This window comes from Scardinius erythrophthalmus (assembly GCF_964197995.2).
Source record: "Scardinius erythrophthalmus genome assembly, chromosome: 6".
Classification (NCBI taxonomy): Eukaryota; Metazoa; Chordata; class Actinopteri; order Cypriniformes; family Leuciscidae; genus Scardinius; species Scardinius erythrophthalmus.
The window spans coordinates 4,829,004-4,845,032 of record NC_138226.1 but is presented as its reverse complement, the minus strand read 5'-3'; the positions used below and the strand labels follow the sequence as shown (position 1 = coordinate 4,845,032).

The 16,029-nt window shown below is 36.2% G+C and overlaps 1 protein-coding gene across 1 annotated transcript in view; it reads right to left on the bottom strand.

Annotated features, from left to right (window-relative positions):
- Positions 1–15,026, bottom strand: part of xirp2b (xin actin binding repeat containing 2b) — a 38,914-nt gene extending 23,888 nt beyond the window's left edge. The window contains exons 1-3 of the mRNA XM_081367571.1: positions 14,848–15,026; positions 4,075–4,205; positions 29–157 (exon numbers count right to left, since the gene is read on the bottom strand). Of these exons, the coding sequence (XP_081223697.1) occupies positions 29–157; positions 4,075–4,131 (186 nt within the window). The 5' untranslated portion in view covers positions 4,132–4,205; positions 14,848–15,026. The remainder of the gene's footprint in view (positions 1–28; positions 158–4,074; positions 4,206–14,847) is intronic.
- Between the last annotated feature and the right edge of the window lie 1,003 nt (positions 15,027–16,029).

Below are 16,029 nucleotides of genomic sequence, written 5' to 3'. Positions count from 1 at the left end.
GACTAGTTTGGGAGCTTCCACCACTGACCTGCACAGATCTGTGTGTGTGGTGAATCTGGGTGAGTGTGTGAGCCGAAGACATGCTCTCGCTCTCGAACTGTCTTCGGACGCTGGCCAGCCCTCCAGGCAGAGAACAAACCTCGGCGTCCTCCATGACCTGATGAAGAAACAGACAAAGACAGACCAGCCGCCAGCGTTGAAAAATCATGCTAAGCAGATTTCTGCTTTTACAAGAGCTGCGAGATTACGGGAGGCAAAGTGTGATCACTTGTCTCTCGTCTTCATCCGCCATCCAACAGAAATATTCATATATTCATGAGACAATGCGGCTTACGCACACACAGAAGCACAGCTTCCAGCCTTTATCTCATTATCTCTGTGGCTTTACAAAATCACATTTTAAGATTTTGCATGACAGTCTCATTCTCATATCGTGAGGTTTCATTTACTCAGCAATCCCGTTAACCCTTCAGTCGCCCCTGAATTGTTGTCTATGTGCACGTGCTTTCTGCTTTGTTTCAGCGCCTGCTTCGCTTAATTAATAATGCATATCAATTAATGGCAAAAATGCACCACATAATGAATGCAATTTGCAACTGAAAACCAATTCATTCATTCAGCTCAATTCATATTGAAAACCATTTCTAAGTGTTATATGTAGGATACAGCATACTATGATCTGTGACACTGCAATCCAGAAGCCTGAATCAGCTCTATAAAATGATGAAAGTGCTTGGCTACGTTGCATCTGGATATATGCCCAGATATAACGCTCTTCATCTGATGTAGAACTCCTGCCATGACTAATGAAAATACATAAATAAACATTTATCTTAAATATAAATGGAGTTTACTGCCTGACAGCAACAGTTAACATTAATTGCTGCAGGTAAACAATGCTTTTTGTGAATAAAAGAAGAGTCTAATTTGTGGTCGAGGTAAAATTATCATTAGGTACATTCATAATGCTACAAAAGATTCATATTTCAAATAAATGCTGTTCTTTTGAACTTTCTATTCAAAGAACCCTGAAATAAAATCATAAAATAAAATCAAGACAACTGTTTTCAACATTGATATGACCAGAAATGTTTAACGAGCAAATCAGCATATTATCATTGAGTAATGATGCTGAAAATTCAGCTTTGATCACAGGAATAAATTACATTTTAAAATATACAGGTGAAACTCAAAAAATTTGAATATCATGCAAAAGTTATTGTATTTCAGTAATTCAAATTAAAAGGTGAAACTAATATATTTAGAATATACTGTATAACTATATACATATGCATGATTATACTTTTCAGAGGGACGACATTTCTGTATTTAAAATCCTTTTTATAAATTGATTTCAGGTAATATTCTATTTTCATAGTTTTCATAAGTCATAATCATCAAAATGATAACTTTTGCACGATATTCAAATTTTTCACCTGTATTCACACAGAAAACAGTTCTTTTAAATTGTAATAATATTTGACAATTTTATTGTTTTTACTGTGTTTTTAATTAAATAAATACACCCTTGGTGAGCCTAAGAGGCTTTTTTATTTATTTTATTGTTTTAAATCTTATCAACCCCAAACTTTTGAAGGGGAGAGTATACATGGTCCACAGATCTGACTTCATCTAAAGTGCCTTACTATAACCACAATTTTTGTTCACTTAAAACACTGAGAAATGAGTCGATATTATTCCACAAAAACTTCTGGTGTATTTCAACTTGTACAAAAGCTGAAACAATAACTTTGTTGTACTTTTGACCCTCCTGTGGGGATCTGACCTCAACTGGGCACAGAGTGGACGTGCAGTGCTGTTTTTATCAGGCTTCTGGAGAGGTCCTGAACTCCCACTGGTTACCCATCAACACATTTCACTCTCACACTGACACAAAGCCACAGACAACAACGATGACTGTACTCGCACATGAGCAGAGACAATCGGCCCCGTCACATACATGCTTTCTGTCACCCGGGGAAGAATATTGCAACATTTTTGCCAATGATAAACATGAAAAAGATGCATTGAGAATACACTGCTGCCTTGAAAACCCATTAAATATAGCATAATATCCCAAACAATAAAAAAGGGGAAATTAAAGGGATAGATGACCCAAAAATGAAAAATTCTGTCAACATTAACTCACCCTTAAGTTGTTGTAAACCTGCATCACGTTCTTTCTTCTGTTGAACACAATATTTTTGCTGGTCCCCATTGACTTCCATAGTAGGAAAAAAATACCATGAAAGTCAATGGGGACCAGAAATTGTTTGGTCACCAACATTCTTCAAAATATCTTATTTTGTGTTCAGCACAAGGAAAAAACTCATACAGGTTTTTGGAACAACTTGAGGGTGAGTAAATGATGACAGAATTTTCAAGAATCTCTTTAATTCTTCTAAAATAATTCACACAGTAACATCTAAATATTAGCAATTACTTCACTATACTCATTAAACGCTGTTATTTCAGAAGATCTGATTTTCACAAGGATAATTTCAGTAGAAATTAACCAAATGTTATTTTCAGCTTTTCAGAGCAAATTTGCCAAAAATTAAAGAATCAAATGTCAAAAACTAAACAGATTGGCTAATATATATTTTTTAAGCTTAAGCAAGAAAAAACAATTTCCCAACATATCAAGAAATATAATTCAGATAATATAAAAACACTCATTTTTTTAATGTTTAAGAAGGAAGTCTCTTATGCTCACCAAGGCTGCATTTATTTGACTAAAGATACAGTAAAAACAGAAATATTATGAAATGTTATTACAATTTAAATCAACTGTTTTCTGTTTGAATATGTTTAAATGTGATTGAGTCAGGACCACTATCGTCAAATACGATTGACAGTTAGCATTGGCGGTATAGTTCTGTTCTGGGAGAGAACTCCCTGCAATAACCCCACTTAGGGTAAACAGGACAGAACCAACATGAATGTACTGCAGATATCATTGATTCAAGATTTTAAAGTACAACATAATTCGAGGATTTATTCTGATTCAAGGGGAAACAGAATGCCATCCTGACTGACGAGAGGAGCTGGGGATGGAGGAGGGTAATCGCTCCTGAGAAACACGATATCTGCTGATAATACTGAAGGAGCTTATACATGTACACAGTGATAGGCGTCGTATTCCTATAGGTAGACGTGTCAGAGTCAGCTGATGCGAGCTTGACTAACGTGACCTGCAAGAACAAGTCTTATATTGCATCCTTTTGCTTTTCAATTTGAATGTCATGTTTGATCTCAGCTACGGCTTCTTGCGAGTCAAGGCCACTACTGACATCACTAAATTCAGTTTCTAAGAAACCTTTTTTAGGAGATTTAACCAGAACTGTCAAATCCTTGGAGAGATGAGGTTTCTGCATAATGCACAGCCTGCTGGAGTCTTCAAAAGTCCATTGCTTTTCTAATTCGTTTGGTCGCGCTCGTGTCCTCATCGCTGTGTTTGTCTATCAATCCTTCTGTCTCTATTACTGCGACAAGCAGAGCAAATCAAACACACACTGCTTTCCATTGTGATTTGATGTACCACGCACCAATTACTGCATAAATCAATGAGTTTGGAATTATACATGAATTTGACACCGAGTGCGTTCGGTCCTCACACAGTGTTTAAACGCAGAACAGCCAGAATTTATCAGCTTTGATCGTTTGCTCTAATGAGACGCTGACATAACAAGTTTGCGTGGCGTACAAGTGCCTCATTTGCGTCATTGAAATTATATTGGCTGATCAATCTGATGGCACTCAGACAGCTGGATGGGAATTGCTGAGTAAACAGCGTTAGTCTTTCCAACAGAAGCTCTTAAGGCTTGTCTAAATATGACTGATGGCTGAAAGTGATGGAGCTGGATCACTTAACCCACGCTTACACCTGGTATTAGCATCCATCTTGAGCGATTTGCTCACAAGTGGTCACCTGACACCGATCGCTGTTTACTCCTGGTATTTACATCTTAAATGAGTCTCCTATAATCATATCGGATTTCAACCGTGTGTGTGTGTGCGTGTGTGTGTGTGTGTGTGTGTGTGTGTGTGTGTGTGTGTGTGTGTGAAGCATACCGCGCTGGAGAAGCCTGTTTTGTCCTGTTTGGAAACAGCCACCTGGTAAACAGCCATGCGGTTCTTCAACGGGACGGGTTCGGGGTGAGCGCTCTCTTCAAGAGCACCTGTCCTGGATTCTGCAAAGCTGCCTACAGGTGTAAATACATCAACAGACAAAATAAACAAATTACATTTGTATATTGTCTTAAAAAAAAAAAAGAGTACTTGCCTGTGCAGTATTTTTTTTTTAAATCACCACCATAATGCTAGGGTGTCCTGGGTGGTTAACAAGGCCGTGTTTACACTGGCACCAAAAATCAGATTTTTTACATCCGATCTGAGCCACTTCCAAATGTGATTTAAATCAGATACATATCCGGTATCTGGACATCTGACCTACGTCTAAACACGCATATCCGATTCCCCTTTGAATCCACAAGTCGAGGGCGGCATGTTTGCCCAAAAATTCATATTATGAAGCAGACGTGCCTGTAAGCGCTCACACTCAACATTCAAGAGCGTAGAAACAGGTTTTCAACCTTTGACCTGTGAATTTTATAAATAAAACAGCTTCGCTACTGAAAGCTACGTTATATTTCTCAGCAATGAGGTGATACATTTGCTGTTTTTGTAAATAAACTAACAAGCATAGTTACATACAGACGCACGCTGTAATCCACACTCACTCTCTCTCTCTCTCTCTCTCTCTCTCTCTCTCTCTCTCTCTCTCTCTCGCTATAACTGATTCAAATTCATTCAAATGAAAACAAATTTACAACGCTACTTTATTTCACTTCAGAATTCTAGATCTAATGAGCCGTAGATAAAATAACAAACGGAAATTACCTTTATTTTCTGGTCTATATCGGTTCAGTCACATTTTGCGCTGCAAACATCCAGCTTTTAACTCACCCATGCTGGCAAATAGGGTACCATGAGGGAAGATGCCCCCCTTAAGAAACAATGTGCATTTACTTTTAAACTGTAACATATTTAGATATACGTTCAGCATGGGGAGGATGGTGATGCATCAGCCAATGTGTTTTTGTAGGAAAAATATATATTTGCTAATTTAGTTGTTACAGTACAAAGTGTAAAATTATTCAAAGTGGCCATCTTAACCCTACTACTGGGGTAATTTGCCCCGCTACCTGGGGTAAGGAGCCCCCCTTGGCATATAGTACAGAACACAGAATATATAAATGACTTTTGATATAATTCTTATTCATATTTTTTTAAAGTGTCAATGTAAAATACTAAATCAGCTATTCTTTTTAAAACTGATTTTTGACAAGTTAGTTGAATAATTGAATAACCGATGCCAGACAAAGCAGAATCCCAGTAAGAGAGATTTATCTGAAAGGTACAATTATTCTGTGACTTGTGTATGTAGGCATATGAATATTTACATATTTAATTGCCCATTTTTTAATTGAAGATATGTCATAATAGCAACACTGTGAATGCAAATTGAATAATTTCACTCAACTAAACTGTAGGTTTTGAATAATAACCCCGTTAATTACAATAATTATTAAATGTAGAAATAACACTGTTTTCCAGAGACACAAAATTAGACCAATTAACCTCAAAACGGCTTCGGTTGATTAAATCTCACAAAAGTTGATCTTCAGATGAAATGCCAAAATTAAAAATAGTGTATCAAAACAAAAGTGCTGAGATGAGATTTTGTGCCATCTATGGTCAGAGAAAAAATTAAGGTGGCTGGATCATCTCACCCCAAATTACCCTAATAAAAGCCACCTGACGTGAATCATATAAAAAAAAAAAAGTACGGCCAGTCAAAACCCAAGGGTTAACCATGTTGCATAGTAATGCAATCGCCAAAAGGATCATTTTGGAAGGGGATTCATGTAAACACAGATTCATGTAAACACAGGTTCAAAAGATCCGATCTGTGCATTAAGACTTGCAGTGTCAGCCTTAGGGGTTGACTAGGATGATCTGGGTTTTACTTATTGGCCCAGGACAAAAGCTGATTAGAGAAATCATTCAGGTCTGCAGCACAAAGTGTGAAGGATGAGTTACATGCAAAAGTTCAATACTTAGTGTAACAATACTTTGTTCAAACCTGTACATTTCAACAATACTAAAAGCGATCCTTGACTTGGCAAACACTATACCAGGTCATTAATTCATAAAAGCAAGATTAACTTTTATTTATACAGAGTCAAAAGATTGTTCTACGATTGATGAATATATAAATCTCCAGAGCTGTATTATTTTAACCACAGATTTTTAGGTCCACACTTTGTAAAAAACAACACTTAAATGAATGCACCAGGTTTTTTTTAGGTGGAATGTGATTCTAAAAACTTCAATAAAGACTGATTACAGCAATCTGGGAGTCATACAGTGGCTTCATTAAGACTTTAATTGTGTTGCTCATTAAAAAAAGGAGATGAATTGCTTTATCCACAACAAATGACAGTTCACTAATGACTCGACAATAAAATGACAACATTCTGCACTCGGCAGCCGTGCTAAATTGAATAATCAGGAATCCTATTCAGTATTCAGCCAAGCGCCGTACAAGGAGTTCATATTCTTGGATGCGGAGCAGATACGTGCCTAATATCACATGTGACCAGAGGTCATATTTGCAAAGGTCAAATAGATGGTCCCACATTTAACTGCAAGAGTTTGCATATCTACACAGGACGCAATTCCAGCTAAGACAACAGGCGATCCGTCATCGCCGTCTCAAAGGCCAGACACCTCCGAGTCGTTCCAGGATGAAGTCACGCTGTATTTCTAACAAGCTTAAACATAGCCGGAGGTAAGACCTTAATGGGAGACGTTGCGAGGTGGTGGAGAAACTTTCATAACCTAAGGCTGTCTCGCTTCCATCCAGGAGCATCACAGAGATCAATTACACCGCCAGCACATCACTAACTCAACTAAACGTTGTCGAATATGAAAATGTGGCTGCTGTAAAATCTCATTAATGTAATGAGCTGTTGGCATCTCGAACAGTTTACGCATCAGAACCGAGCTTCTAATCCCACCCTCGGTGTTAGCACATTTATATTGATGTCTAGGCAAAGCAACATGCGCTAATGTGGGTGTACGACTACCCAATTCCTCTGAAGGACTCAAATTTGAACTGACTAAGGGGTGTATAATAGCCTGTCACATGTGATTGAACTTGTTTCTGACATACTAAAGCAATTCTGTATTAGCTCTATAAGCTCTGTCTGTACCAAAAAATAGTGAGCCATCTACCTACTAGACAGCATTTCTTTCTTTCTTATACAAATAGATGTACTTTACAGAAGACTGTTATATAATGCACTGCAATGAGCTCAGAGAACAAAACACACACAAAAATCCACCAAAAATGTTGAGAGAACTGTCAATAATTAAATTAATACACAATTAATTGACATACAGTTCAAATTAATTATGAAATTATTATTAAAATACTATACTATACTATACTAATACTAATATTTGTGTGTGCATTTTTGTGTGGCAGTTTTGGAACAGAGCTTATAATTCTATATTAATTTTATATTATTTATTATATTAACTTATATATTAGTTTAAAGGGTAGCTTTGATTTTTGTTATATAGATCAGGCACGCTCTCAAATAGAACACTTAATAGAACATCTTTTTCCTAAGATAGCAATTAAAATGAATGCGCTCTGGATGTGTTAGCAAATGCATGAATATGAGATGCGGTATGGCTTTTATTTGTGTTTCGTTATTAGGAAAACCATTCACAGCACTGACAGCAGCATTGTGGGAAATGCTTTGGTGTCTTCATTAGAGTGACAGTCTAAGCTGGGAATCTGATGACATGCCAGTAAATGAAATATGTTCAGGATGAGGATGAGTGCAAGAATCTGTAGCTTGTTTATGCTGGTGAACTATTCGTATCAAACACAACACACACAATATATATATATATATATATATATATATATATATATATATATATATATATATATATATATATATATACATACACACTAAGTTTTGTCATGAAACACTAAATGGCGCAGGAGTGTGTCAGTATATTTATTGACAGTAATTGGCAATTGGCAACAATAGCAGATCTATTCCGCCAAGACCAAACACATTAACATGGTCATATCCATTACCATGCTAAATTCTCAAAGAGTTGTCATGAAAGAAATATATATTACAATAGTTCTTTTGCATGACTGTTAAGAGAACTGGGGAGTAAAATATGCTTAAAAAAAAAAAAAAATTCCAAAAGGTCAATAAATCTCATTATCTCCTATTTAAAAATAAGCTTCAATTTCTTTCTGCAAAACATAATTTCTCATTTTATTTCTTTTGATTTTGGACTGAAAAATAACCAAGTAATTTTCCTGACAGGTTTTGTGAGATTCACCCAGTTATAATCTTACAACATCCATTATAGAGTGCACTAATGGTTGGCGACTGTCTGCAGTTGCAGTAAAAGCAGCGGGGCCAATCGTTCCATAAAATGTTGTACTCAGCAAAACAGACTCTTCATTAACTTTTAACGATTTCGTTCCATTTAAAGACTTATTTATGGCACTGAAGCATTTCTTAAATAGGTACATAAAGATGAATAAAACGCGTGTGTCATGTGGCGTGTTTTGGGTTCACTTCTGTATAAACGTGCTGGCAGCTCAGGTTTTTTAATGGTCTAAAAATGAAATATATGCTTTAATGGCTCTGAATACTGAGATACAGTGTTTGGTCAGGCATTACCACGGTATGTGTTTCTATAAGTTATTCCAGTGTCATATTTAGTAATTTCATTTAATTGCTTAACTATTTGTCATGCTGCAGAAGCTTTTATCTAAAGCTTAAAGCACACTTATTATCCCCCAAGAGCAACCTGGGGTTAAGTCCTTTGCTCAAGGGCATTAAGGAGTTTCATGCATCATCTCTTGTGGGTTTTGAGTCTACAACCTAGCAGTTTCCAGCATGATCATTTAGTATTATGCTATACACAACCTCTTTATTACTTCAGTATAGTGCATATTTCTATGAAACAGGATTTTCAACAAGTCAAAATGGAAGGTACTTGATTTTACCTTTTGGGAATGGGATAGTGAAAAGTGGGCATTACATACCAGAATGAGTCACGTGGTAAGAGGAGAAGCTGCGCTCACACTGACAGTGATTAAATCTCTAGAGAACTCCAATATCTGCACTCCTCCCACGGTCACTGCATATCTTTGCTGCTTATTTGATTATTATGAAGATAATATGCAGGGCTCAACACTAAGAATTTTTTCTACTGGCCAGGTCCAAACCAGTGGATCAAAATTTGACTTGCCCCACCCCAAAAAAGTAATAAATAAATCAAATAAAAATAGACCTAGTTATTGTTTTAGTTGTTTTTGATCCATGTAACCTTAAAAAACAAGGTTATGACGCCTAGCCAAATTTCAAATAATTGTAAAAGACAGTCAGTAATAAAATAATAACAAATTACGAGCAATAGCACAAATAAATACAAAAGAACACACATATACAAATTAAATAAACAGTTATTTCAACACTATCTCACGACCAAATCGTAAAAAAACGTATGAATGATAAAAAGTTAGCTAATTCGTACGAATTCGTACAACCTCACTCGTACGAATTTGTACGATTTGTCTAAACCCACGTGATGGGTAGGTTTAGGGGCGGGGTCAGGTGTAGGTCATTCGTATGAATTCATACGAATTGGGCAATTCGTAAAATATGTACGATTTTGCCAAAATTTCGTACGAGTGAGGTCGTATGAATTCGTACGAATTAAACACCTCGTAGAATTTGTACGTTTTCCCGTGAGATCAGGTTGGTTATTTTCAGGTCTTTTATGTAGGTCTACAAGATTTTCAGGTACAGAAATAGTAATCAAATGTAAAACATGACTGCATTGTCTTCACTATATATACATTTAGATTAACCATTATTACAGTTATTCAGTCAAGAGCAGTGAGTGATCTTTTATTTATTTTTTGATTAACATAAAAACAGACAGCTGCAGGAATATTAGGCTGCTGTCACTTTAAGAGACGCACGGATCTAATATACTGTTACACATGCATTTTAGCTCTCACATGTTTAAGTTTACTTTAAGCAACACTAAGGACATTTTTTTACCTTAGAATAATGTTTCCAAAATCGTATCAGTGGATCATCAAGTCGTAACAGGGTGAAAGGCACTTCTGGATTCGCTTTGCAGTCCTATATCTGCTATCTGCACTATGCAAACCAGGTCGCGTTTCTGTAGTTCTAATGAGACATAAGAAAACTACAAATTTGACTTGCTTTACGTCAAGCATTACAATAGTCATTATTCAGTTTTTCTTTGTTTCTGATGTCGCAATACATCATACTTTCATAAAATCATGCAACATACTCTACCTTGTCTGTGGACATTGTTCATTCTAAAGCCAGTGCCATTTTATTATATATTGTATTCCATATATATATTTATATAATATATGAAAGCTGAATAAATAAGCTTTCCATTGATGTATGGTTTGTTAGGATAGGACAATATTTGTCAGAGATACAACTATTAGAAAATCTTTATACTTGTCCATTTATGTTCACGATTGTGCTGTATTCACTCACAAAAATCATTTTTTATATATATTTAAGGTAGGAAATGTACAAAATATCTTCATGGATCATGATCTTTACTTAATATCCTAATGATTTTTGGCATAAAAGAAAAATCGATCATTTTGACCCATACAATGTATTGTTGGCTAATGCCACAAATATACCCGTGCGACTAATGACTGGTTTTGTGATCCAGGGTCACATATTTCAAAAGAAATGCCTAATTATTGAGGTACTGATTCAAGAACTGAAAATATAAATGAACAAAAATATGTTTGAGCTATATCACCCAGTCCTATATATAAAATATCCCCAAAAAGGTATCAAAGTATCAAAATAGCAGTAATCGTCCAGCCCTGAAGCCAGAAGACATTTCTAAAAAGCACAGCAGTCACATGATGCACGATCATGGGTGGTGGTACATAACATCACTGGGTATAGAGTAGTCTATTTTAGCTGTGCTGGCGTCGGGGGTATGTTGGTGTAAACCCATCAACCTGTCAAGTAGGATGAGCAACCACAGACATCCACCACCCAAAATAAGCCTGGTAACAGCTACTTTTGCTCTTCAAAGCATTTAAAATGTGGCTCTGTGTTGGAGAAGATGATGGAACATCCTTGTTCTTCATATTTAGGACAGCGCTCTATATGGCATGCTTAGCTTACTATCAAGCTTGCGCTGGTTGAAATCTTTCACCCTGAGATCGCACGGATCCACACGCTTTAAAAGTGTCAACAATCCGGGGCTATCTTGTAATGAGTTATGAACAGTCCAGAGCTCACATGACAGGAAAGTGAAGTAATCTAGGCGCCAAGTAGCCGCAAAAATAAATCTAACTTATTTTAAACCAGGGTGACTGGTGGGGTCGGGTTTCTGAGGGAGAGCTGAAGAGAGTTAGAAGATCCACAATGTGATGATTATACTAATGAACCATATATATCAGTGCTGAAGATTCTACCTTGCTTAAACTTTAAAGGTAAACTGCAATCAAGCTAAATGTTTGGAAAAAACTGTTCACTACATTACAAATGAACAAGCGATCAGAGCATTTATCTGCCACAAAACCAACAAGGATCTCAGTTAAGGTGACAGCATTAAACAGTATTTGAACATAAAGAGCACGTTTACACGACAACGAAGTGCTAAAAACTGAATTTATTTTGTCAAAATGATCCCCGTCCACATGGATCCGCAAAAATGACAAAAAAAAACGCTGCATAATTCAAGCCAGGCCAGTAGTTGGCGATGTCACTTTGTAAAGAAAAACTACAAGCCAATAGACTGAACACGTAATACGCATGACATCACTGTTTTCACAAATGTGTGTGTTTTTTTACCTTTTTACACTGTAAAAACGTGCTATTTGAAACCTGTTTTCAAAAGTTTGCGTTTTCAGGCCCACAAAACACTGCTGTCCTATAAATGAACAGCCAAAGCACATAAAAAGTTTTCTGGTTTTATTTGTGTCATATAAACGGCCCCTTAAATTAAATACAACTAATAAAACCAACAAAAAATGTAACCGATGAAAAATGCTATAAAGCTGTAAAATTCAGTTTCAACAAATAAATGAGTGAATCTGTTGTTCTTCTATTGTTGATTTATTAAATGTTTAGTTTATAGTAGATGAGCTCTCTAAATAAACCAATTCACAAAAATGAATTATACATCTCAATGCATCTTATGAGAGAGAGGGACTTTTTAAGAGAGCACATTTTATTATTATCTCAGCTTGCTCGGTTATAAAAATGCATATGCAATACAACATGCTGACAAATAACATGCTATACTAGTACAACAACAAAAAAAGGTACCCTGTTACTACAAAAGTCAGCATTAAATCAAAATTAACCAAAGAAACTTATAAACACATATTTGTCTTATAGATTAATTGGTGCACCTTTTTTATGTTTTTTAATTAAAATGCAATCCTCCTGCATTTCTGAAACAACTTTCCTTCATGACTGACGTCACAAATCCCTCATACTTTTCAAATCTGGCCTTTAATGTGTACAGTAACATCACAAAGTGTTACAGTGATATCTGAATGCCTCTAAGTATAAAGAAAGAGCTTGTGGCGCCTCATTGAACACCTCAAAATGCCTTCTCATAAAAAGCAATCCCTATTTCAATGTTTGTCACGTTGAAAAAACTTTTTAAGAGGGAGTGAAATTAAATTTGTAAAGTCAATTTTGTTATTTGTTGCAGAAAGAGTGAGGTTAAAAAAGAGAGAAAACAAATTTACAGGCAATTTCAAGACAGTGACAGAATTGATCAGGTGAAAAAGAGACAAACAACTTCTTAATGAGAACCTAGTGTTTTCGGTCATTAAGACAGAGCCTAGAGTCTGACATCAGTCTGGAGGAAGATTGCTGGCGGTTCAAGCAAAGCAGGTTTATGACCAATTCAATAAACAGCTCAATATGGAATTTCACAGCAAAATGAAAAAGCTTTTATTCCCAAACACTGTAGAAACTACATCTGCCCGGGCAAAACCGACTGCCACGATGCTAGAGTGTAACTGCGTGGTTGTCAGGGTGTTGCTAAGGGGTGTTTACTCTCAAGGCGCTCTTATATTCTGGGGCCAGTGTCATAAACATATAGCCTTTATGTTAAGACTGTGTCTTAAAGGGATAGTTCACCCAAAAAATGAAAATTCTGTTATTATTTACTCTCCCTCAAGTTGTTCCAAACTTGTACTGTATGAAATTCTTTCTTGTGTTGAACACAAGCGAAGACATTTTGAAGAATATGGGTAACCAAACAGTTTATGGACCCCACTGACTTCCATAGTACTTTTTCTCTCTCAATATTATGGAAGTCAATGGGGTCCTGTTAGGTTACCCATATTCTTCAAAATATCTTCTTTTCTGTTCAGCAGAAGAAAGAAATGCATACAGCTTTGGAACAACTTGATGGTTGTTGTTGATTGTTATTTTTGGGCCAACTATCCCTTTAAGAACTAGCATGATCAACTACAGTAGCGGTTAGCCAAGAGGCAAACTGTATTACTTTTCAGAATCAACTTAGACACGTCAAAGTTTTTATGTAGTGGGCTTAAGGGTATGAGCAGTCTTAAGGAAAATTTATGACTAACTTGTAAGACTAGGCTAAGCAGTTTATGGCCGCTGCGGGTCAGTAGATATGGCTCAATGCAAGTCTGTGGGAGTTTGTCATCTATTTTATCATCCACTAGGTGAAAATCAGATTATTGTAAAAGAAACAGCTCACCTCTCCTCAACAAACCGCACGATTACAATGCCCAGGACACACTCAAGATAGAAGACAAATTCGTCTACCTTTTATATTTATGCTTAGGGGGTTTATTAGCAAATACCACTAATGACTTCAAACAAACTTATTTGAATATATGCAATAAAAAAAAAAAATACAAAAAAAACCCTGCTGTTTATTTACAGTATAGCGAAAAGCAGAAAAACAATTTTTTTCCTTTAATAGTTCATAAATGTGTCTGACAACTGGTATAATAATACTAATAATGCTAATATTAATCATAGAAAATTTAAATTCTATAAAAATATGCATTAACAAATAATAATAATAATATGTAGATATGAATACAATAATGCTAATAATAAATAATATGAAATAACTAGTAACAATAGCAGCAATAATAACAATAATAATCATGATGATAATGAATAATATATAAAAAATAAATAAGAATAGTAATAATAACAATAATAGCAATAATGATAATATTAATAATAATAATTATTAAATTACATACAGTATAAATTAATAACAATATATACAAAAACACGACCAAAAATTATATAATTAGGACCAATTACTCAGAGGAGGCTCTTCTTCAAGTTCTTAAACAATCATTAACAGAATCGCTCTACTCTCATCTCTGTACAGCAAACACCTGCACATCTTCTACTTCTAATCACAAAGCAAGCACTATTTACTAGAGAAATGTCTCTTCCAATCACTAACAATGACTACAAAACTCATTGTAAAGTCATTCTTTCCACCACATTTCCTCTAAAATGCCATTAGAAGTCAAGTCACCTTTATTTAAATAGCACTTTATACAATACAGATTGTTTCAAAGCAGCTTTACAGTGATAACAGGAAAATGATTCAATGATGCAAACAGCTGAACGTTTCCTTATTGTCCATTTCACACTAACCAAGCAGATCAATCGGTCCAAGCAGCGTCAGACTCACCAACTGTGTGTGGGTCTGGAGGAAGAGGAGGGTTAGAGATCCACAGATTGGGTCTGTAGTTTCTTGCCTGTCCTGCAGGACGTCAGACTCGCCAGCAGTCTGGCTTTGCTTAGTTCTCCTGAGGCTGGTGGAGACCAGCTCCAGCGGCACCCATAAATGTAACGTGTATCCAGTGAGCCTTCAGGAACAGCTGCTTTTATTTCAGACCATCTTCTTCTCTCCCCTCCCCTCGGTTCAATCCTGCGCACTCCCAGCAGGGCTTTTTTTGGAGGCCTTCATGCCTTTCGTGTCATGCTGGGAAGCAACAGTCTGTGTTTCTTTATCAACCTATAGGTTGAATAATCATTTTTGTGTTCTGTCATTAAAATCAACAAGCTGCATTATGAGATTATTACATCTGCACGTGATCTGATGCTGTTTTCCATTGGTTTCATTGGCTCACGTAAAGCTGGCGTCCACTGACTGTCCTCTGTCTGTCACACTCACCGATTAAATATGGAACAGAGGCGAGAGACTAAACGACTGCCGTTGACGCCGACACTCACAAAGACTAATACATAGATGGCTTCAGAACTGAGCAAACTCCCAAGATCAAGATTTCATAACCTTTTAAGGTTTTTAATCATTTCTATGACTTTTCCAGGCTTGAAAATAGTTTTGAAATCCCTGATATTTACAGGTTCTTATTTTGTTTTATCCCAGGATAATGGGAACCTATTTGGGCAGGACATCAATGGGAAGCTCATCTAAATCTCAGGAGTGCCACATAACCGTAAACATTTGCAATATAATGGATTCACTTCAATAATACCCTCAATAATTACAAACAGTTCTGCCTCCACTTTCTTGTTCCATTAGTCACTTAAGTGTAGGTGGGAAAATGCTTATGCATAACAATTAGTGTCTGTGATACGTGGCTTTGTGCTTGCTGAGGAAAATTAGTTTGGATCAGATTCGAGCAGGACAGCAGCTTGCCAGTTCTTCAGAGAAAAATCTCATTGGTCACTGCCAAAGCAAGGAGAATCCACTGCACCTATATCACTGAATACGCTTGATGTTGTTGAGATTTGGTAGAGCCAACATTTTCAAATTTGGCAGACAATTTTATCCTAAGCATTAAGCAATTGGAAATCAAACCCATGACCTTGGCATTGTGAGCGTTATGATGTACATCTGAGCTAT